Source organism: Lissotriton helveticus, chromosome 4_1 (genome assembly GCF_964261635.1).
Source record: "Lissotriton helveticus chromosome 4_1, aLisHel1.1, whole genome shotgun sequence".
In the NCBI taxonomy this organism is placed as follows: domain Eukaryota; kingdom Metazoa; phylum Chordata; class Amphibia; order Caudata; family Salamandridae; genus Lissotriton; species Lissotriton helveticus.
The window spans coordinates 2,031,004,898-2,031,029,036 of record NC_136063.1 but is presented as its reverse complement, the minus strand read 5'-3'; the positions used below and the strand labels follow the sequence as shown (position 1 = coordinate 2,031,029,036).

The 24,139-nt window shown below is 42.1% G+C and overlaps 1 protein-coding gene across 2 annotated transcripts in view; it reads left to right on the top strand.

The window, feature by feature from the left end:
- The first annotated feature begins 2,781 nt into the window (after window positions 1–2,781).
- NRK (Nik related kinase) overlaps window positions 2,782–24,139 on the top strand; it is a 1,020,485-nt gene continuing 999,127 nt past the window's right edge. Inside the window, exon 1 of one of the 2 annotated variants that reach the window (XM_078688671.1) lies at window positions 2,782–2,957. In XM_078688671.1, coding sequence (XP_078544797.1) covers window positions 2,901–2,957 — 57 coding nt within the window. In that variant the 5' untranslated portion in view covers window positions 2,782–2,900. The remainder of the gene's footprint in view (window positions 2,958–24,139) is intronic. The other variant, XM_078688672.1, reaches the window with a different exon arrangement.

Below are 24,139 nucleotides of genomic sequence, written 5' to 3'. Positions count from 1 at the left end.
GGCCCACTTGTGGAGTCCATACTGGACTTGATTGTGTGCTTCCCGGACCACACTTCCCAGAATGCACAGTCTCATTTGAGCCTCCCATCGGTGGGTGTGTTATATATTAAATGGGGAAGTGGGTCGGCGGTTGCGCACACCGCTTCCGTTAAAGCCCCTGAAGAGAAGCATATGGAGCTTCGAAACGCGTCGGGCAGATCCCGTACGGAGCGGCGTCTACGAGTGGATCCCCGTCCTCACCTATACATAAACCAAGCTGCTGTTCGCGTGCTACTCAAAGGTGGACACCTTCGAGCATTGATATATATATATATATATATATATATAAAATTTATATGGCAAAATGAAACCCCTCATTTTGTTCTTTTTCAAATTAAATGTATTAAGTGTTACCACTTTATTCCAATCAAGATGACTTCAGGTGTGCCATACTTTTGTCATAGGTAAGACTGTTAGTGTTCTAGTTGTTCTTTAGAACACTCTGGGATATTCTGTCATTGGGCTATAGTTGGGCTACATCTGGCTGATATTTGGGCTACATTTGGGCTCTTTTGTCTCTGGTGGCCATCTTGGGAGACTGCATATCAGAAGTTTTTTTAATGAAATATAAGAGGATTTGAGAAGTCACTCAAAATGTGCCCTAATTTTTCTTTCTTCAGCACTAATCATAATTTCTAAGGCAAAATGAACCCCCTCATTTTGTTCCTTTGCAAATTAAATGTTTTAAGTGTTAACACTTTATTCCAATCAAGGTGACTACAGGTGTGCCATACTTTTGTCATAAGTAAGACTGTTAGCGCTCTAGTTGTTCTTTAGAACACTCTGGGACATTCAGTCATAGGGCTATAGTTGGGCTACATCTGGCTGATATTTGGGCTACATTTGTTTTTTTTTGTCTCTGGTGGCCATCTTTGGGCTACATTGGGCTACATTGGGCTACATTTGGGCTCTAATATATATATAGCCCAATGTAGCCCAATATATATTTTTTCAAAGTTAATTTTCTCAGCAACTACTGAACAGATTTACACCATTCAAAGAAAAGCGTAATCTGCGAGCCGGACTCTACCTTTCTACCAAATTTCTTATAAATCCATTCAGCCGTTCGAGCTGTAGCCGTGTCTAAACGTCCTATGGAAAATAACATGGGGAAAACACGTTTTGGGACCCCCCTTTTATCTCAGCCCCCACTTGACTAATCCCCCCCAAACTGTCAGGGAAGGAGCGGAGCGGAGCAGGCCATCTTCTTTGAGAAATTCGCAAAGATTTGTCCACCGGCGCCAAAGTTATTCTCAATAGAATGTTGCGGATTTCCTATGGAAACTAGGTCCTAACTACTGTCATTGGGCTATAGTTGGGCTACATCTGGCTGATATTTGGGCTACATTTGGGCTCTTTTGTCTCTGGTGGCCATCTTGGGAGACTGCATATCAGAATTTTTTTAATGAAATATAAGAGGATTTGAGAAGTCACTCAAAATGTGCCCTAATTTTTCTTTCTTCAGCACTAATCATAATTTCTATGGCAAAATGAACCCCCTCATTTTGTTCCTTTGCAAATTAAATGTTTTAAGTGTTAACACTTTATTCCAATCAAGATGACTTCAGGTGTGCCATACTTTTGTCATAAGTAAGACTGTTAGCGCTCTAGTTGTTCTTTAGAACACTCTAGAACATTCTGTCATTGGACTATAGTTGGGCTACATCTGGCTGATATTTGGGCTACATTTGTTTTTTTTGTCTCTGGTGGCCATCTTTGGGCTACATTGGGCTACATTGGGCTACATTTGGGCTCTAACATATATATAGCCCAATGTAGCCCAATATATATTTTTTCAAAGTTAATTTTCTCAGCAACTACTGAACAGATTTACACCATTCAAAGAAAAGCGTAATCTGCGAGCCAGACTCTACCTTTCTACCAAATTTCTTATAAAACCATTCAGCCGTTCGAGCTGTAGCCGGGTCTAAACGTCCTATGGAAAATAACATGGGGAAAACACGTTTTGGGACCCCCCTTTTATCTCAGCCCCCACTTGACGAATCCCCCCCAAACTTTCAGGGAAGGAGCGGAGCGGAGCAGGCCATCTTCTTTGAGAAATTCGCAAAGATTCGTCCACCGGTGCCAAAGTTATTCTCAATAGAATGTTGCGGATTTCCTATAGAAACTAGGTCCTAACTATAACTACCTACTGGCGACCACCAGAAGGTAATATATATATATCTATATAGATATATATATATATATATATATATATATATATATATATATATATATATATATATATATATATATATATATATCTATATGGATATATATATATACATATATTCATGTAAGCAATTCTTAACACAGCTGGGGCTATCTGTATTCGAAAACGAATGGCCATATAGTGGTGGAAAATCAGAGAAAGTTTATAGCTCTGGCACCAGAAAGTGAGTTTTGTTGTGCTGTCCTTCTCAAAAGTTTCATTATCATGTCGATGTCCATGCTCATTGCACTAGTACACTGTGGGCATTGTGCCCTTTTCTGTGTTCATCACACACTTCGCCGTGGGGCTGTAGTATTTCAGTCAGAATTCTAAATGAAATCCATATTGTCCGAGGCATTAATCATTGCATTGCTGGCGGGCCCCCTGCCACTACCCCGGCTGGTCCACACCCTGCTAGATGTCTCTTTGCATTCTTGTTTTCTTTTTAGAAAAAAAAGCGGATTTGCTTCTGCTTCCTCCGCGAGCGTGTTTTCCGGGTTGAGCTGGACGTGAAGTTTCCTGTGTTTGTCAGACAGACATACCCTCAGCCGCCGACATGGACTGACGCTAAGAACCGCCAGCTCCGCAGAACCCCCGAAAGACGCAGAAAAGTGCACTCTGCAACGAAAGTGCGCACCAGGACAGCAACATGGCGAAGGACTACACCACCCGCAGCCTCGACAGCATAGACTTGTCAGCGTTAAGAGTAAGTTGTAACTCAGAAGTTGTGCATGCCTGTTTGAGGATCGCAGCTGAGCAGAGCCATCTGAAACGTGCAGTTTTAAGATGTACTCGCCGAAAAGAGGGATGCGTGTGAAGATGTGTTGCTTGTTAACTGCATGTTCGAGTGAACTTCTGCAGTTTGTGAAGCCGGACGGCATCGAGTTGATGCAGCGAGACATGTTTCCTGTACAGGGGCATGTCTCCCTGCGCCTACTGTACTTTTCCTGCCTGCCTTCTACCGCTGCTGTATCTGAATCTAAGTGGGGTGTGCGTGGGGGGCAGCCGGGCAACAGCTAATTACAGACGTAATCCAGGGTGGCAGGAAAAAACTGCTCTGTTTGCAAAGCAATGTCTGTTCAGTTACTGTGAAGTTCAAGGTTTTGTTGTGATTTTCGCGTGGCAAGTCAGTTTATTGCCCCGCATCTGGTTTCAGTTCATGCTGAGTTTCTCCACCTGGGCTTACCCTGCACAGCGACACTGTGCTGCAAAGCATGCAGGGTTTCACTGGCCTTGGCTGCTGCAGGGGGAAGCAGTATAACTGGGGGAAACATCAGGATGCAGTGCGTGTGCATTAAGTTGTATACGTCCGGGACACTGTTTGCATCATGTCAATAGTATGGTGCAGTATTGTATAGTATGAGTTGCATATCACTCCATCAGCAGTAAATTGTGAAGTCCAGAACTATCTGACATTATCACAAACGGAACAACTTTAAAGAAACATTGAAGAATAGTCCTGTGCAGCCCACAGGTCGCTCAACAACCCACATTTCGTGAGGAAAACTTCTGTGCCAGCAAGGGATAACGGTTTGTTTCTTGATCTACTCCAGCAAGTGTATGTCAGTATATTGTAGCTCTTGTATAGTGCCCATATCACTGACAAGGCTCCAAAGCGCTTTTGATTGCCAGGAAAAATGCTACTGTCTTTGCAGTGCACGGTTTGGTGAGTTTGGATTTTTTGTGTGGTTTATATGGAAAGAATGTGGGTGTCACGCGTGAGGTCCCCAGGTGCCCTTCAAACATTCGTGGCTGTGCTTAAACGTGGAATGAACCAGAGACATGTGAGTTACACTTACGCTTACATGTTCCATCTTCTAATAAGAGGCTGCACAGTTGTTGCAGTTGTTCTGGGCGAGAAAGAAACCCACGTGGGAAGAGTTTGCCTGTCGTAGGCAATGTTCAGAGAGGTGAGAATCATGGGGTACTAGGGGCTGCGCCTAAAGGTGGAGTGAAGTGGGTAGTTATAAGACAGATAGAGTAACATTTGTGTATGCTGAATATTTTTTAGTGGCTTGCTTAGAAGCCTTCCAAAAGTTTGTACGTGAGTGGTAAATTGTGGGTTGGGAGTCTGGCCGTACTGGGGAGCTGTGAGGCTCTTAGCCAACGAAGCACATAACTGCTGAATTGCGTGAGAAGAACCCCCAGAACAGACATGAGACGATCCCAATGTGTGGCTGTTTCTCGTAGGATATCTCAGTGAGTTAAGCACCCACAACTAGATTAGCATGTAACCTGCAGTCGCATGTTTGAAATCCACAGGCCAACTATGTTCTTTATGCTTCCGGGATCATTAAATTGAGTTGCAGAAATCCATTTATTCATAGTGCTACAAAACGGAAACAGGTCAGTAAGTGTTGTGTGATAAATTATTACACATCAGTGTCATGATGAGTGACAAGGGAAGTGGAGCACTACCATCCTGTATAGCTGTGTTTTGAAAAAGGGACAATTCTGAAGAATTCACTATGAAGAGGAGAATATATATTACCATGTTTAGGGCTGGTTTTCCCAAGACCTTTTGAATTCACTAGAATTATATCTATACCATACTTACTTACGGGGGCTTTGAGATAGCGCTCTACATCCATTGGTCTGTTGTTGTGTCATTCACATTATGCTTCCTCCTACTACAGCATAGGGCATTGGGCATTGGCTAACCTTACTTCAGCCAGTACTGCACTTTGAGTTACTAAAGTTTGCTCTTTCACATAGAGCACATCGCACACAAGGTAGTTCCATTCAGTGGCAGTGTTTTTGTTTTTATGTTATTATTAGTTTAGGTTTGCATCTATCTATCTATCTGTCTGTCAATGCAACCTTCTCTATGTATGTAAATGTAAATTGATACTTGTATAGCGCACTACTCACCCGCAAGGGTCTCAAGGCGCTTGTACGAATACCGCTGTGGAACCCATCCTGGCTTTCCCTGTGAGGTGTCCACTCCTGGGCACCCCCAAGGCGGAGGCCAGGCATCCTTAGCGTTGTGGGGGCCGTTGTGGAGATTAAGCAAGCTATTGCCCAGAGTTGCAGAGTGGGACTCCATGATTGGAATAGGCACCGAGGCGAGAATTATCAGGTCTGTGGAATTTTGAGCCCAAGACCCGCCGATGCGGGGAATTGAACCCTGGGCTAGACCTCTGCATCAGGGTCTGCTGCTCTAACCATTGAGCCAGACGTCTCCCCCCTCTCTATTTAAATACCTATCTTTGCAAACCTATCTATCTATACAAAACTGTCTATTTATACAAAAATCTCTCTGCCTTTGAAAGCCTCTCTATTTATCTATCTTTTCATCCCTCTATATCTATTTCTAATCAAGTTTTACAAGACATTACAAAAAACCATTAGCAAAGTCAAGAGGCTGGCAGTCAACTCCAGACCGATTGCCTTTTTTAGGTCTGATGTTAGCCACAAAATTTTGATTGTACTAAAACTATATGTATAATATTGTTAGTATAGGGGTTGTCAGCCGGACTTCATGCATTAGTCTACTGTTCTGTCTTCCACCCACTCCTGCATTAGTCTACTGTTGTTTCTTCCACCCACTCCAGCATACATCATAGGGCAATGGCTCAGCCCATTTCAGCCATTGGCTGACTTCACTGTCAATTATGTCATACTTCCCTTTTACAGTAGCACATCCACCTGCAAGTTAGTTCCCTTCACTGCCTGGGACTACTAAGGTAATCTACCATTTTTTGAAGACATGAAAAAATATACTTGCCTTTATTTATTTTTTTTTATATTAAAGAAGGCCCAGCAATTTCTCCAACAGTTAAATTGTACTAAAACCAAGACAGAACAAAACAAAGAATTACCAAAGCCAAAAGGCTGGCGGCCAGTGGCAGACCTTTTGGCGTTGCTAATGCTTGTTTTAGTTAGGGTGCATGTATCTGATGCAGCACCACAGATGTCATTTCCATGAACGGAAATGCAGGAAAATAACACTTTCATCTAAGCAAATTCAGTTCTGCTGACTATGATGTACTTTTGAAAATTGATTACCTGAGCATATTTTCTTTCAAAACACAAAAAATATTTAAATTAGGAACATTTGTAGAAATGTTTGCTACCCCTACCTTATGGCGGACTCAGTATGTACATCCAACACTTTATGTCTCACCCAAATGGGTGCAACGCCAGGGCTAAAAAATGATGAATCAAAATAGAAAATAACTATTTGTGTCAACACATTTTAGTTATGCTCCATGAGAAAAAGTCACACTGTTAGTTAGCTCTGTGTAATTCCTGGAAGAGAATATTGTATTTGTCAGTAAGCCAAAGCTACGGCCACCAGTATGTCATCCCAACTCCAGAGCTGCTAATGTTCTACTTTGCTTGATTAAAGTGATAAATGCCAGGCCTTGCCTTTGGACGGGCTGTTCCACTATGCCCTCGCCCAACAATTTATAATCTAGTGCCGCAGGGGGGGACTGGTCCACATGCCCAGCTGACCGGCTGCTTTAAAGCCCACAATACACGCATTCTGCTTGTTTTAGGCTTTATTATAATGATTTAAAACAAAGGTATTGCTAGAACAGTGTGCATGAGGCCTATTTTTGCTGCAGCAACTCCCACCAGCGGTGGCTCCGCTGCTAAGGCGGAGGAGCGTCGCCTCACTGCTTTTCAGCAGTGCAAAAACGCAAAAATAAAATGATAATACAATGGTATTATCTTTTTATTTTTCAGTGCAAGCCAGGTTAGGGCAGGGCTGTCAGAACAGGGGGAGGAGGAAATATGTGCACTTAAGTGCGCATGACGGTTTGGCTGGTCGTCTTGGGCCGGCCAAACAGTCATGCGCACTTAGCATATTCTCCACCTGGCTGTATTGCACAGCCTGGGTGGAGAACATGCAGAGGCTCCCACTCCTTTAATGAGCACCGAACCAGGCCGCTCAGACTAATCACGGCGCTGCTGTCAGTCGTGATTGGCTTAGGGGAGCCTCTGTGCTTCGTGCTTCTGGGAGTCAGGAAGAGAAGTGGAAGCGAGACGAGGGAGGAGAGACGACGGCCATGCAGAGGTAAGTGTTATATATTTTATTTTCGCCTGCCACCCGTTTCCATACCAGTTGCTACTGCCTCCCACCCACGGCCACCAAAGCAAAGAAATGGATGACTGTGGCTGTGTGGCTGTAGATTTTAAGCTGTGGCTGCATCCTGACTGGGTTCCTGGTACTGTGCCAGCCTGCACATGAGCATGGAATGCAAGTCGAAACTGAGGCGAGATTCAACAACGTGTTTTGCAATACACAAAAGTCTAAGGTTGCAATTCTATTTGTCCTAAACATGCTCAGCTATAGACATAACATTATTACTTTTACTTTTAGCTTGAAATCACCAATTTCCGCATTCGCACATCAGAGGTCAGTAGAAATAAGGTTCCCAGATTAGGCTGAGGCTGTTCTTGAAGAATTATTCTCAAAGCACTTAAAGGCATAGTCAATTTAAAGGGATTGCATCCTTGCTCAGAAATGTTTGTCGGGAAGGACGAGCACTGTTCAGCAGAGAAACAGTGTTTATATTTTCACTGAATGCATTATTTACATATCTTTGAGTACAGTGGTGATTTGAAGATACTGTAGGTCAATCATGAAGTGTGGCAAATAGCTTAATCGATGCGTAGTTGTCGGGTAAAGGATGGTGCTGCCTCATAGCTTCCTACTTGAGAGCACTGAGAGGAAAATGGTGACGTGCTCTGCTCCCAGATTCTCCCACAAAGCAGTGCGATAGATGTCTAATCAGACGTCAAGGTTAATTACACCTCTTCAGTCTATTTACAAGCCTGAAGACGGTGTTGCTTGTTTGGCTCTAACCCCAGACATGTTATGCTTTAACTTATTTGTTTGTTTTGTCTTTAGGCATCCTTCTATGTACAAGGCAGATTTATAACTTTTTACTTGGTTCAAGAAAGTTGCGGGCATATGTGAGGAAAGGTTGCTTCTCTTAACTAGTCTGCTATAGATATCGCCCCTAACCATATAGGTGTGGATTGTGGCTGTTGGTATGGACATTCTGCATGTCTGAGTGCCCCCCTGCATGTATCTGGTATCCCGACTTTTGATTTTTGGCTTTAACATCCTGCTAATTTAATTGAAATTGAATCGAAATTGCTTTTATATAGTGCCTACTATCCCTGAGAAGGTGTTGAAGCACTTTACGGTGAGTAGCATGCTACCCGGAGAGCATAACGTTTGTGGTCAGTCCATTGGTTTGTGCGCAGAGGCTTATGGCTTGAGTGGTGTACCTAGCATGCCCTCAGTTGATGACTCAGAACTACTGTCCCAGGCAAGGGGTTTGTACCAAGAGCAGTGGTGACAGCATACCATGACTTGAAAATTAACAGGATCCAGACTTTTTTTTAATCTGAGTACTGGAATGAAGGCCTACTGGTTTACTGATGTAAAAGTTCAATTTCTGTGCATTTACCCAGTCCTTTGCGCTAACATACCGAGGTCGTGTTAAGCATGTTGATGTTTGTAGCTTTCAGGGTACGTGCGTGGTGTGTGCAAGTGAGCCAGAATATTTGAGGCCAGTGGGATCCATTTAGGGTACTCCTGTACAGGATAGAGGAGAGGACTGTGATCTCTGACAGTAGTGTGTATTTCACACATTCCTGTAGCTAGATGGAGGAGGCCTAGGACTCCTTTAGATATTCTATGAGACGTTTTGACTAGCAAAGACCTGCTGATTATTCTTCCAGAGCATTGGTGGATGGTAGTAGCGAGACTGCAGGCTCTAACGGTGAAGAGGCCTTTATGTGGAGCCTGCCCTTTTATTTTTCTCTGATTACTCCTTCAGTTGTGCTGACGACAACCAAGCTCAGAAACCTCATACTTTCTGCCTCTACTGTGGGTACAGCTTCAGGTTGGACATTCAGATGCATCACTCTACACAAAGCTGTGTCTGGAGATGAACATGGAAATGACTTGAAGGGGAATCACCCTAAGACTGTCCTACATTTTCAGACAATGGATCCACACTCCCTGCCAGTTGTGCACAAAATTGTGACCCCACAATCCCACTACCTGTTCCAGTTTAATATCCTCTGTGGCCAAGGAAGACAGAGCTCCTCACAGTACCCATAGTCCTGCTGTGCAACTAGAGCTAGGATTTGCCTGACAGACAGTCTCCCAAGGGTAAAAGATCATCACCTGAATATTTTGCTGGAAAGCTGTGTACCAGTCCTGGAGCTTATATAAGCCTTCCTGTTCAGAGAGAGAAGGAGCTTGTCTACTCACAGGAGTAGAAATAGTCCAGGAAGGAGGCGTGTAGTACGTCCCAAATAGTTCGGGGTGCCCAGAAGAGAAGAGCAGACAGCAGAAGAGGCACCCAAGAGCTCTCCCAGACACTCCCAACAATTCCCATCAGAATCGTGCCTCTACCCTTTCCGAGAGATAGGTCTGTTCAGGGATGCACCTGTCAAGGTTTTGCAAGGCCCATGCAGGGCTATCACTGCCAACTTCATGATCAGCCCACGTGGGGTACTAACTCATGAGCGTCATATGATTGGGCCCCAGATAATCACCATCAGCTCAGTCGGGACACCTCATATCCTGAATGCTACCTTCCCGATCCCACACACACCTGAAAAGCTGGAGCAGGTGTGTTGTCGAATACAGCCTATTGCTGAGACAGAATAGACTGTGGACTGGTTGCCAGTGCGTCACCACTAAGGTAAGTGTGTTAGCACATCTAAGGTACCAGGCAGTATAGGCCAGCATTGGACACACTGAGAATTACCCACAAGTGGGTAAAAACTGAAAAACAAAGTGCAAGCATTCTTTTTGGAGGTGATTCTATCTGTGTCTGTGCCTGATTCATGCCACTCTTGTTCCACCTAGGAGATAGAGAGAGGAAGACACCTAGAACCATTGGCAAGAGATCTTGGGGACAGTGAGGGAGCAGGATGGGCACATCACCTGCCTAAACAACGCATAGTAACACTTGTGGTTTGCTGCTACTAGTGTGCAGTAGTATGTACCATTGTACATTAAATTGCTTTCTTTCTTGTAAAGACAAGGAGTTGGATTGGCATTTACTTTATTGGATTGTTGGTTGTCGAGGTCTGAGCTCAAGCACCCCCACAGTACCTATTTGAGATGCCTGTGACTTCTCTTCCTTGCTACCCTGAGAGTCATTTGTGGAAACCTGACCCAGACTGAAGAGCCTTAGTAGGACAGACCAAGCCAAGCAGCTCTAGCTTTCCCTGTAGCCCCACAAATGGAGTCATATACTCCTCATAGAAGAGAACCTGTATATGGGTTTACTTTATTTGCACAATTTAAGAACCTTCTCCATGGAATGTCTTCCTTTCTCTTATACTCTTCCCGCACCACCATCTTTTCCAGTTTTAATGAGATGCAAGTTTAGAGATGCACATATGCGCTACACATTGAAAATGTATCAAATACCCTTAAAGTTAAAAGAAAGTGGGCATTTAGTCACCTTGAAGCAATCTTGTTCTCTGTTGGCAGTCAATAAAACCATGGAGTACCTGTCAGAAAGTTATAAAGCTGTACATATTTCAGCCAGCACTAGAGTCTGCTTTCTCTTTGAATCCATTGGCATACAGCTGAACATATCTCCTTATTTAATGCGACACCTCAGGTGAACTGTGGTGTAACACATTTTTTTGACAGAATTATAATCAAATAAGTGATGTGTATACCTTTCAAGGAAGCTCTCCTCCTCAAATTTAAGAAGAAGAAATCCACTGTGCAGCATCATTGGACATATTGCTTTTCCATCCCCTCAGGACACATCTACATTTAAACCACAATGTTCATGTTGTTCTTTAGCCACAGGATACCATGAGAGAAAAGGGTGGCAGAAGTAATCTCATGCCGGCTTGTTGCACCAATCTCCAAAAACCAAGTTCAGATGTGTGAACGAGGCTTCATCAAAGCCCAGCTTCTTACTCCCCTTTAGATTTTTCTACAAACCCGCATAGTGTCTTTGATACAACCTGTATTATACCTATGGTCCACCATGGCCTTATGTTCCCTAATATGCTTAAAGCTTCCAGAGGTCTTCAATAACGTTTATTAGCTATTGCCTCCTACTTGTATAAGCCATCATCAGAAATTATACTTGATATAAGACACTACATCAGCTGCCACTGTCACCATGATGATTGTGTGACTTGCTCTGAAAGAGTTTCGCTTTTCATGAACACTGTTGGTATGCTCAAACTATGTAGCACTGAAGTTGTCAGGTCTGATCAAAAGACACTTTTGGGGAACCACTTAGACCACAGGCAGAGATTTCACAGTGAGAATTGTAAGAACATCACGAGTAGGCAAACAGGGGGAAATGCCATTGATTAGGAATGAGCTGTAGCTAAGCACCTATGCTGCCCAGATTGAGAATTCCACAGAGGCAAACTGGTTTCAAAAAGTGTAGCTCAGTGGCGGCTGCCGCACAACGAAAGTTGGGGTGTGGGTTGGGAGAGAATTGAGGGTAAAAATAAAATATTAAAAGAAACCCTTACTTCTCGCTGCCCCACCACCGACGACTACCTCAGTGCTTCACTCCCGGTAGTCTCTGGGAAGGCACAGGCTGGCCGGTCAATCCAGATGATGCTCTCATGCTATGGGCAATGGCACAACATAGGCCCCCACCGCCCCTGCAGAACTGCAGGCCCGAGCTCCAGGGGGCCCCCTCATCATAGTACCTTGGCCTGAGAGCTCCTGATTTAGTCCAGAGATGCGCCCCTCCACCTACCTTGCAGGGGGGGCCCCCAGAAGTTTCATTAAGCCACTGGCTATGACAGCAGTGTCAGGATTGGTCTGAGTGGATTGGTCTGCTGCTTAGACACTGATTTGGAGCCTGGGAGCCTGCTGCTTTTCTCCGGCTATGACAACAGCTGAGTGGGAGAAATAGAAGTGTGCATCTCTGTTTGGCCTGCCTAAGACAACCGGCAAACTTACATATGCACTTCTAAGTGCCCACTCCTTCCTGTTATGGCCTATTCCACATGCACACATGGTCAGCCAGAGCCCACCACAGAAAAATCATATTGTTTTAATATCATTTTATTTTTATGTGACAGACTCAGACCAGTGGGTCCACGCTCCTTCGCCTTTATCGAGGAGCCACCGCAGGTGTAGCTTCCCTCATCTTTCATATCAGGTCTTGGAGAAAATGTATGAGGTGTGTTCCTGAACAAAAAGAGTAGTTACAGAGAAAGATATAAACAATAGCGAGGTCCCACCAATTTCATGTGAAAGGAGAAACATGTACCAGGATAAAAAAGAAAAGAGTTTGAGCAAGAAGTTAAAAAGTCAGGATGAACAAACAAAACTCACCACAGCAAAAGCAACGGACAATAACACCTCTAACTTAATTCATGAGGCAAGTCAGGAAACCCCCGAAAGAAGGTAGAATCCTATTTGGAAGTCTTAACAGTCAAGGGATCCATACTATGCTGAATACCGAAAACCTGAGGTTTGCCTGGGTGCATGAGTAAGATTGTTGCACAGTACACTTTCTACATGAATGGATTCTCAGTTTTAACACGTTCGAATGGACTAATCTAAGGGCTTTCAAGAAGAAGCCATGTCATCCTGTTGCTTTGCACATTGTGGCCCTGATTCACAAAGGTAGACGTACACTTTTGTGTACGTTTACGATTGTTTGCTATTCACCAAGGGATTTATGAGTAGTATCTTTAGGAGTGTGGAGTCTCCTCACATATAGGACTGTCCTATCTTTTTATATGCGGAGACTCTGCTCTCGTAAAGAAACCGAATGATATGGCTCCGTCCTGCCAATGTGAGGAAAAGCCATGCCAATTAACTGGATACCACTCATTTGCTTATTCATCTAGTGGTTGTATATAGCACAAACCAGACCCAGTTGGGCAGCGGAGCGCTTGTCATAGCTTTAACGAAACAGGGAGAATAATTGAAAAAATATAATGTGCCATTTTTCAATTAAGCATAAGAGAGTAAAATAGGATCTGGAATAAAAGTAAATGCACAAACAAAACAGTATATGGGTCTTTACGGCTTTACCAATTTCATTGCAGACCTCAGTCTTGAAGATGACCTCTTAGGGGCTCAAAGGTGTATGTGACGTTGAAAGAGCAGGCATTTAAGTTCTTTTTTATAGTTGTCTTTGGAGACAATTGCCCTGGTAGCAGGAGGGATGTTTGCAGCTTTGAGCACCATCTAACGAGGGCAAGTCTACTGATTTGCAGTATTGCTGTTGGCTACTGGCGGCAGTAACATTTTAGCAGAGGTAAGGATGCTATAGTAAGCATTAATAACAGCTTCCATATTTATTTTATATACGATAATGCCTGAGCTATTTGCAGTAGAACTTTACCGGCCAAGAAACACACAGATTGATTTAAGTGTGCAAACAGTTTTAAACAAAATAAGCTTCAAATTTGGTTTCCCAGTTTATTGGCAAGCAGCAGTAAACTATCCAAGTACAACGGAAAAACTGGAAACCGCAAACACATGGCTTGACATCATGAAGCGATAAACACAAATATACCCATGCATTCTGGAGAATGCCTCCAAACTTACCGACATGTCTTAGAAATGTGCTTTTATTATAGAGGATGTATCAGTTCAGTGTCAGGAGCTGGTCCTGCTACATTCTCACCCTTTCGCCCATCCGCCTCTGGTGACCCTACTTCCTGTCATGGATATTCTTCTTCTTACCATTTACATGGTTCTTATTGGGTCAACTCAGACTTCTTTTCTCCTGTCTATGCTTGTCACCAGTTTGTGAAAAGCATAGGGTGGCAAAATGTGGGTGCCATCTATCTTTTTAGTTGCTTTATTTGTTCTTCTGAGTTTTCTGGAGGGCCGCTGGCAATTTAACTATTGTAAAACATTGAGGTCATGAGGGTTCCATTCATTTTCATTTGTAATTGTATTTGCTCTTCTTGTGGTGATTTCGTTTGACGAAGACAATTTCTGTAGTATTTTTTTTCCTTTTAGTTTTTAATCTCCATAGTTGCACCCATCAATTACATCAATAAGGGGTCATGAGCGACAGCACTTGCTACCGATTTCCTATGCTGGCCTCTTTCTTTCGACCTGTAATTTCCTGCTAATCAAGCAGCATTTCCCCTGATGTTTTTGAACATTAAGCAATTTATTGAATACTGGGATGAAGCGTGTGATAAGTGGACATTTAATAATATTTTACCAAATAAGAAAACACTTAGAAAACGCTTAGAGAAAGCCAAGAAAGTGGACACTGTATTATTCTTTTTTAATAGAGTGATGCAAAATATTTCTTGATAAATGATATAAAATCTAGCTTATCGAGTCACATACAGCCCCATATGCTCCAGAAATAATGGGGATGATATATAAAAATTGTCCAAATACAAATCAGATTGTGTCTCTAATAATTGGTAAACTATGGATATTCCCAGAGTGAAACCGACGTATATGCAACAGTTTATATATGTATGACTGTGTAGAATAGCTCTATTGCATACAGCCCGCTCACAGATATGAACTTTGTTTAGACCCATTACCTCTCCAGGATGGTGTCATACGGTGTCAGCAGAGTTGTCAGGTCAATAAAATGCATTTGGGTGTTCAAAAGCATTTTGTGATAAAATCCACCCACTTAGCAGTTTATCTAGTTTACATCTGTAAGGGCCAGTTGTGAATTCAATAGATAATGCGCAAAGTGTCCCATATCATATACAATTCACAAGGTGAATGTAGGAAAGCGGGATATACAAATGTTAAACACTTGTATTAAAAACAGTTAATAAATATCAAAATGTGAAATTCCACAAATTCTACCCTTTGAAATCTTCAACGCTCCTAGTCTAGCCTTCTTCTTCCTCTTCTCTGTCCTTACATGATGAGATACATCCACACACACAAGAGATCTATTCTACTATCATTCCAAACCAAACATAAATATTCTCCACTAGAGGGCTTTACTTAATTATTTCTTACTTACTTTTTAGTCTGGTGAAGCAAGGATTTCATCCAATAATCAGGTCAAAGGCTTGAAAGAGCTTATGGGTATGTTTGGATTTTGAAACTGAGTGGACATGGCTTCTAAAGCCTACACCTCAAATTGCACTACAACAATAAAAAACACAACAGACATATCTACCCTTGGCATCTGGAACATATCAACTCTGTGCACTATGGGCCTAATTACGACTTTGGTGCCGTTGCGCCAGCTCTCTGCTGACACAGTTGTGCCAAAGCTGCAAAAGAACCGCCCGTCGTATTACGAGTTGAACTCTCGTACAGCGGGTCGGCCTTCGCTTCTCCCATGGTGCTGCCTGGAAAACAGGCACCGCAATGGGAACGGCAAAGAAGTTCCAGCACGCCTTTGTCAGTGACTTCCATGCCGTGCTGGACTATGAGGGAATACAGACAGGGGCACATGCTGTGCCCCACTCCGAATGTATCCCCATGGCGTGGGCTGGGGGCTATGTAAGGTCCCCCTTTGTTCCTCCACCTCCAGCCTTTATATGGCGGAGCTCCCACCATCAAATGGCTGGCAGTGGCGGAACTCGTAATATGCTGAGCGGGACTGCACCAGACCCGCTCAGCATGTTACATTGTGGCTCAGCCCCGCTACCATCAGGAAACTACTGTTCCATGGAGCAGCTGGGGTATACACCTGTTACAACGCATTTTTTACTCCGCACTACCATTACAACGCGACTTTTACTCCGCATACCATTATAACGCATTGCGCTGGGGGGCGCTGTAGGATAGGGAATAAGTTTAATTTTCTATCCAACACCTTCCCTAGTGTCCACGGGGACTGGTGTTGGAATAGAAAATTATACTTACCATTATCCAGCGCCCCAAGGCGCTATGCGTTGTAACGGTATGCGGAGTAAAAGTCGCGTTGTAATGGTATGCGGAGTAATAGTATGCGTTATAACGTCATACATCCAGCAGCTGGTGGCCCTCCGCCGCGATGACTTTTGAAGTCGTAATGGGACGGACGGACCATCTCCACCCTGAGTCTGGTGGTCTTATGACCGCCAGAGTCATATCAGGCTCAAAGAGCAGAAAGAAATATCCCCTGAAGAATTAAGATTGGTTCGATTAGCAGCACAATATTCACTGTCAAATCTAATGTATGTACTAGCTCCATCTCCTGAATAGGAAACGAGGTAACATATGGATGAATGACCTCCAGGGAAGATTAGTCTAAGAACATATTCTGGATAAAAGTCAAAGGACCAACCCGCTTTCACAAAAATGTAACAAGGGATTGGCACAGCAAAGATCCACATGTAGACATTGGCAGAAAGGAAGTAAGAGGGATTTCATTTAGCATCTTACAAAGCCTGGATTGTAGTTTCTGTAATTAACATGAAAGTCTAAGCATAAATCACCAGATGTAAGGTTGAACAGCACCTCTACAGGGAATTCATCTTTGGTTTGACCAAGCCTCTGCTATGGTTCTGCAGAGCAGTGTTAAGAAAATGTAGCATCGCATTAAACCATTAGAACCTTTCCAACCAAAACTGGGAGGATCCTGATTTGAGGCCAATTCAAGGAGTCATTGAACACCATCCCTATAAAGAGATCCAAATATATTTATATGTTTGAAGTGTATCAGGCCACCTAGTCTGTTGAATTGCTTTTGCCAAATCTTCAGACTTTCCCCTAATATCTTATGTTTAACAGCTCAACACTCTGCCAAACAACCTGTACATATAGTCTGGAAGCTGAAACCTTTAAGGCATGAGCAGAGATGAAATCAACTGAAGATGCAAATCCAGGTTTGTCTGTAAGTAGCATATGAGGGCTAATTACCTTGTATGACACCAATGAGACACTATCAAAAATACCTAAACCACTTTCCAAAATATCATTGCTATGAGCATCAGCTGAAAAAGGAAATGTGAGAATACATAGAACAGGACTTTTAGTCAGGAAAACAGCAGCCCATCTATATCCCATCCCAAAACTATTGGATTATCAGCATTCATGCAAAAGTAGTATACGTTTGCAAGAGTGAGGATGAAAACACATTGAAACAGAGTAGCCCTAACCTAAAGCACAATTCTTAAAGTATCTCCTTTGAAAGAAAAAGATCACTGAAAATCATAAATGAGATGTTGAGTTTACCTTCATGAAGATCTTTGATTTCATACACTTGTTTTGGTGTGAAGGCTAAAAGATGTTTCTCTGCTCTATGGTTTATCTTGTGTGCTAGATCTATGAAAAGTTCCTGTCATTGTGTTCATGGAACTAACTCATGGAAGTATTGTTGTCTGTACATTAACTGTGCAGCCTTGAAATGTGGAGTGGAAGGTCAGCAGAGGCACATGAGCCTATATTTACTAATGACAGGTGGGCACTCACATGGCGATGCACAATTTTGTGCTATGTTGGTGGGCTTTTATAATGGTAAGAAAAATGAAAACAATGCTTTCTATTAGAGTGGGCTAAACTGGCACCCACTGAAAGCTTTAGTAAAAACCTTGTAATCTCCATTTAAATAGGTCTGTACTGTGTTAACTAACTTCAGTCCCATAAACAGTGCATATCTTTAGTGTTTGGAGGTCACATTTACTGTTCTAACTCCAGTACACAAACATAGGAAAAACTTCATATATTTTTGATGTCTAGAATTACTATTCTAATAGTATCTATACAAGCCTGGGGGCAATGTATATATTTGCTGTGCTCATATTTTCTATTCTAACTCCAGTTTTACTAACAGTGAAAAAAGCGCACACATGGAGTCTGAGAGGTCAGCGTTACTGATCTAATTTAGTCCCACAAATACATGGAAAGCACAAGTTTTGATATATGTGTGAATTCTAATTTCTGACTGACTATTATGGAGTATAGATATAAGGAGAAGGGAAATGTATGATTCACTGCAACTCCAAATATGAAATGTTTTAAATTATTACATATATATAATATACTTTATTTAGTTTTTAATTGTTTACTTTAATAGTAAAATATTGAAATAAATGTACGTAATAATAACATTTAAATGACTTTTCAAAATTATGATTTCACAACAGTAATATGTATTAAATATCAAATTCATTTTATATTTGAAAACTAAAACAAATTAAAGCAAATTATTATTTATTTATAAAACAATTTAAAATAAAAATGTACTTAAAGTTAGTAATATAATTTAACACAAATTACATTTAAAATGTTATTTTTTAGATAAAAGAGTACCCATCCAAACACCTAATAAACCCAACATCCTGAAACAAACTTGAAATGAATAACAATACTGTATCTCACGTTTGTAGTTACAATTTACTTGGAAATAATCAATTAAAATAACACATAACAACGACATTAGCTACCATGATATTTTCATATACCACATTTTAAACTTTGATATTATTAACAAACATAACTACATTATAGGTACTTACAATATTTGGACAACAATATTATGGCAAACCGGTATTTTGGAGGTGCTATCTAATCCCCTCAGTGACTGTAGTGATATATAAAGACCAATCTATGGAAATAATTGCCAGCATTTGCAGAACATAGCTAAATTCTGCTAAATAACAAAACCAACATTTAGTGGAAATTCAGAATATTGTGTAAGCAACAGTGAAGAATCATAGGGCCAGATTTACTAAGATACTGATTACAAAGAGAGGTTGCAAATTATGATTTAAATGTATGCAGCCTGTGTCTTTTTTTGTGAACTGACGTCTGTACAAAGACCAAATTGTAATAGGTTGCAAACCAAGTTGCTTGTTGAATATTAATAAGAAAGGTCCTAAAGTATGACCCACTGTAATTGACAACATTCTCGTATGATGGCTGTGAAATATTGGGTTGGTAGGTTGAGTGAGAGGGTTTCTCAAGCAACAGCCACAATTCTTCTCAGGGTGAGCCATAAAAAGTAATTAAATTAACATGTGCTTAACCATGTGGTAGCTTGGCACAAAAGAAGTCAGTCATATCTTAGAGGCAATGTATAAGAGATGTATGCAGTACTTAAAAAGTAATAACATGAAGACACAACACAAGAAAAATCTCCGCCAATTTAGAAAAATAGATTAGGTTTTATTAAACTATTTGACACTAAAGCCACAAAAATGCAATCAATAGAGCCAGTGTTATGATTTTGTAAAGTTCAAAGTGAACATTAGTGCCTAAAGGAGAAAAACCCAACCACAGTCATTTAGTCGTACAAGACTGAGGCGAAGTCAAAAGATATGGCTGACTGCGATGGAGCGCAGTGCGAATACATCAAGTGGATCAAGACTTGTCTTTTTACAGTTCGACTTAGTTTTTAAGAAAACTGTCTGAAAAGGTAACTTTTCAGTTGGGCAAGGACACCCGCAGTGTATGAGGAAAAGCAGTAAAGCAAGTCTCTAGCAAGCAGCAGGGCATCTTTTGGGGCACAAGGCAGGCTTCAGGCAGCAGGACTGTCCTCTGAGAGTCCTCTGCAAGTCCAGAAGTGAACTAAAAAGTGGGTGTGACAGTCCTAGTTTATACCGTGTGCCAGCATTGAAGCAGAAGACGTTTCTGGATTTTCCCCCCATCAGAAGTGTCTGGAAATTCCTGCCTCCCTGCCCCGGTCCCAAGATGGCTGGAGTCACAAAAGGTTAGTGTGGCGTTCTTTGTGTGTGTGATCAAGCAGTGCCTCTGAAAGGCAAGTGGGGTTATGCACAGCTTTGCCCCCCCCATCTTCCTAAGATGGCCCATCCTACCAACACCCAGTTCCTCTATTGTGTAACTGTCTGGGAGGAATACACAAAGGCAAACTGCCAGTTACCTAGTCACAGGACCCAAGAAAAAGGCTGCAGGTACCAAATGGTTAGGATAAGAAAATGCAAGCTTGGCATTTTTCAGAATTGTGACTTAAAATCTGGCTTTACCTTTAAAGAGCATTTTAAATTGCCATTCCTTAGACACCAAACATGATATTTCTACCTGCTCTCAAACAAAAAATATCACTTATTCAATGTTTTCGTTCGTTTGAAAAGCTTTATTTCGGTACATTGACCATAAAAGTGTCACAAGAATGAATAAAACATATAAAATTAGCACAGGAATCAGCAAACATTGGTACAATTTTACATCCAGTCGCCATAGAATAACAATTAGAATAAAGTGCAGGTGCATATGGTCAGTGCTTTTACACAAGGAAAGATTAAAAACCATACTAAAACCCACTAAGGGTAATAAAATAATTTATAAAACAGGAGCAGAAGCTCTTTTTAAAAGAAACACAGTTAAAAGTTATATACCATAGGTCAAAAAGTGTTAGCAGGCCTGAGCAGACCGTATACTACATTCGGCCACTAAGGGGAAGGCTCCAGAAACTTCCTCCTCATGCACCACATTGACAATAAAAAGCGGGAAACTGAGTAAACTATTGGGAGGTGCAGCTCAGTTTTCAATATTCTATAGGCCTCTCTAAAGTGTCTTAGGCCCATGTTCTTACAAATTTGTACAAGCCAGCGTCTTCTTGGCGACCTATAGGAATCACATTGGAAGAAAACATGCACCTCTGTTTCGTCCACAAGCAGGGCATTCAATCATAACCTGTCCCCCCCATTTTTTGACATACGATCGTAGGGGTAGGGCACCCATGCTGTAGAAACAATTTTCTTGCCAACACTGGTTGGATGCTATCCAGGATGGACTCTGCCTGGTAAGTATTTTTGATTGTAAGGAAATCACTTGTCAACCGTCCCGATGAAGAGCTACGCATCATCTTGGACAGCCGGTATGCCCTATAGGCAGTCACCAGTGTGTTCCTACTTAATGATTGTGACACGGTTTGGGGCTCATCCCAAAGGTCAACGCGTCCCAGTTCCACACATAGCGCCTTAAGGTGTCTCAGCCAGGGTATCTTGCCCACCCCCTTCAGCCCCAATATCTCAGTTAGTTCCTCACTATACGGGGCTAGCTCGGGAGTACTCCACAAGCGTCTCCAGAAGGTTAATGGTCTAAGTGCAGCATCCTCTGCAATGGATCTAATTCCTAGGTCCATTCTCAACGGGATCAGTGGTGTGCTTTTGGGGAGGCTAAGAAGCTGCCTAATGAACGCATTCTCAGTGCGTTCAAGAGATAAGAGGGCACAGTGGCCCCAAATTTCTGCACCATATAACGCAGCACTTCTTGCCTGTGCCCTGTAGGCTTCCATGGGTGCATAGACCTGCTTATGTGTTGCCCCCTTGAAAAACTTGTAGATGCCTCCCGACACCTGAGTGAGCTTCAAGTTGCACTTATTGATCTGCGCTCCCCAGTCCATACTCTCCGTCAAGGTGATGCCAAGGTAGTCAAACACCACCACTCTTTCGAGGGGTTGGCCCCCCAGGGTTGGATTGCTGCGTGTGCTTTTGCCACCATTAAAGACCATGTATTTGGTCTTCTGGAGATTTATCTCCAGGCCCCGATGTTTGCAGAAGACAACGAAGTTGTCGAGCGTCCTCTGGATACCCATTGGGGACTTAGCCAGCAACAAGGTGTCGCCTGCAAACATCAGGGCTGGCACACTACGCCCTGCCAGTTTGGGGGCATCAATGTTAGGGCCTTTATTGAGATGGTCTATAAGCCCATTAACGAATAAGGCAAAGAGTGTTGGGGCCAGGACACATCCCTGGCGGACTCCTCGCTTAACTGGGATTGGGGAGGTTAGGTTGCCATATTTGCCGTACCTGATTTGAGTGTAATTGCCCTCATGCAGGCGGGCAAACAAATGGCAAAGGTAATCCGGGGCCCCCATCTCCAAGAGGATCGACCACAGCTTCTCTCTGGGGACCAGGTCGAACGCAGATTTCAGGTCTACAAATATTAGGTATAGAGTGCCACTCTCTATACTCACGATCTTCCAGTGAATCATTTGTAATATGAAAATCTGGTCGACCGTAGATGTCCGTGCTCTGAACCCAGCTTGGAGTGGTGTTAGGATGTTGTATTCCTCCATCCATCCATGTAGGCGCTCAAGGAGAACGCGAGCGAATTTTTTTTGGGTTACATCCAAAAGGCTTTTGGGCCGGTAATTCAATGGCAGAAGTGGGGACCCTTTTTTGAGAATGGGTATAATTTCAGCCCCCGCAGGTTGCATGGGGGTGCCCTCCAATAAGGCATTAAAAAACAAGGTAAGATAGGAACCCCAAACTGAGACTTCACTTATTCAATGTAATAAGGTAACTTAATATAATCCCATGGAAGAGCTAGACCTCACAGTAGTGAAAAACAAATTTGTGAGTTTTTCACTACCAGCACATGTAAAACGTAACTGTACATGTCCAACTTCTTAAATACTATACACCCTGTCCTAAGAGCTGTTGAAGGCCTAATATACTGGAGATGTATATGCAATAAAGTGCTGGTTTTAGGCCTGGCACTGTCATGCCTGGTAGAAATGGCAGCTTAAAACTGCACACACCCTGCAATGGCAGGTCTGAGACATGTCTTAAAGTGCCAATTAAGTGGGCGGCACAAAAAGTGCTGCAGGCCCATTGGTCACAATAAATGTACCAGCCCTGTAAATATTGTATGCCACTTTAATAGGGAGTTATAAGTAAACTAAATGTGCAAAGTGAGCGCAAGCCCTTTATCACTGGTTTGGAGTAGTAACGTGGGCAGAGTGCTAAGATCAACAAAACAAGCTCAGCAAGACAGTAGGGGGACAAGGCAAAAGGTTTGTGGGAAGACCAACATAAGACTTACATGTCTAACAATGGCCTGCCAGGGTCAGCAGACCACAGCCAAAAACAGTTTTTAAAGTAGTCCAATTTGCTTAAAAGGAAGCAGTGCTACTTTCAAGAAAAAACTTCAGTGAGAGTTGGCAGTCATTCTCTGCCCCCTGCCTACTTCCCCTACAACTGCCCCCACAAGTTAGAAAGCGGCAGAAATCCAAAGGGGAGCCTTTCCATTTTGAAAATGATTTACCACCCCAACTTGGGAGTTGGTAACTTATCAATGGTTTGAAATCAGAATTTCAGTACCATACCACTGTCACATAGCAATCTGCATCACATTGTGAAAGATACACTCACAACATACTCCTTGCAAATTTTTATTTGGTTTATTTTTCAAGCCCATCATATTTTACCAACTCCCTGGAGTCTAATTTCTTCTTGTAAAAATGCAAAATGAAAAAGAATATTATAAACTGCACTATTTTTTTAATTGTTTGTTTTATTGTTTATTTTGAAAACAAGCAACTGTCTACTGTGAGCATCCAGTTGCTTTGTTGAAGGAAATACAATATAATTTAGCAATAAATACAAAATTGTGAGTCAGAGTACACTGCAAATATTTTGTTGCATCGTTTAGTCTCCTGTCATGAGTATGAATTCTAAAAGTTCTGGTTTTTGGCATAAAATACTAATAATGACAGGAAGTTCACTTTAACCACATTATGTAGACACCCACAATTTACTTTGTGCTTAGTGCCATTGGTTAAAAGTAAATCTGGTTGAATGACAAAAGGTCAACTGATACCTATGTTGAATGTCGTGTATAAATCAGAAATCTCAGCCAGGCATACTTGCAGACTCTGGTAGATCAAACAAAAGCTAATTTGATAATGTACATTTGTGAAACAGCAAAGGGAAATCAAGATGTGATCTCATTTAACTTGAAATCCTCTATTGTTGTTTACCCTCCATAGGGTATTTGTGTTTAATGTGGAGGTTTCTGGCACATTTCAGACTCAATACTAAACATAAAGGTGTTTGCTCCAGAGCTCCTCAACTGAGTTATCTTAAATTAACACACCATTTCAAAGACCATTTCTAGTAACCTTCCTTGTGTGTGCTTGTTTTTTAGCTGAAATGAAGTGTGGTAATGTACTCTAAGTTGGGAAAAAGTTGGTAAGGAGCGAAAGGGAAAGATAATTCATTCTTTAAAAAAATATATCTTTATTACATTTTGTTCACGTTGATGCATTTGAAATGAATAATATT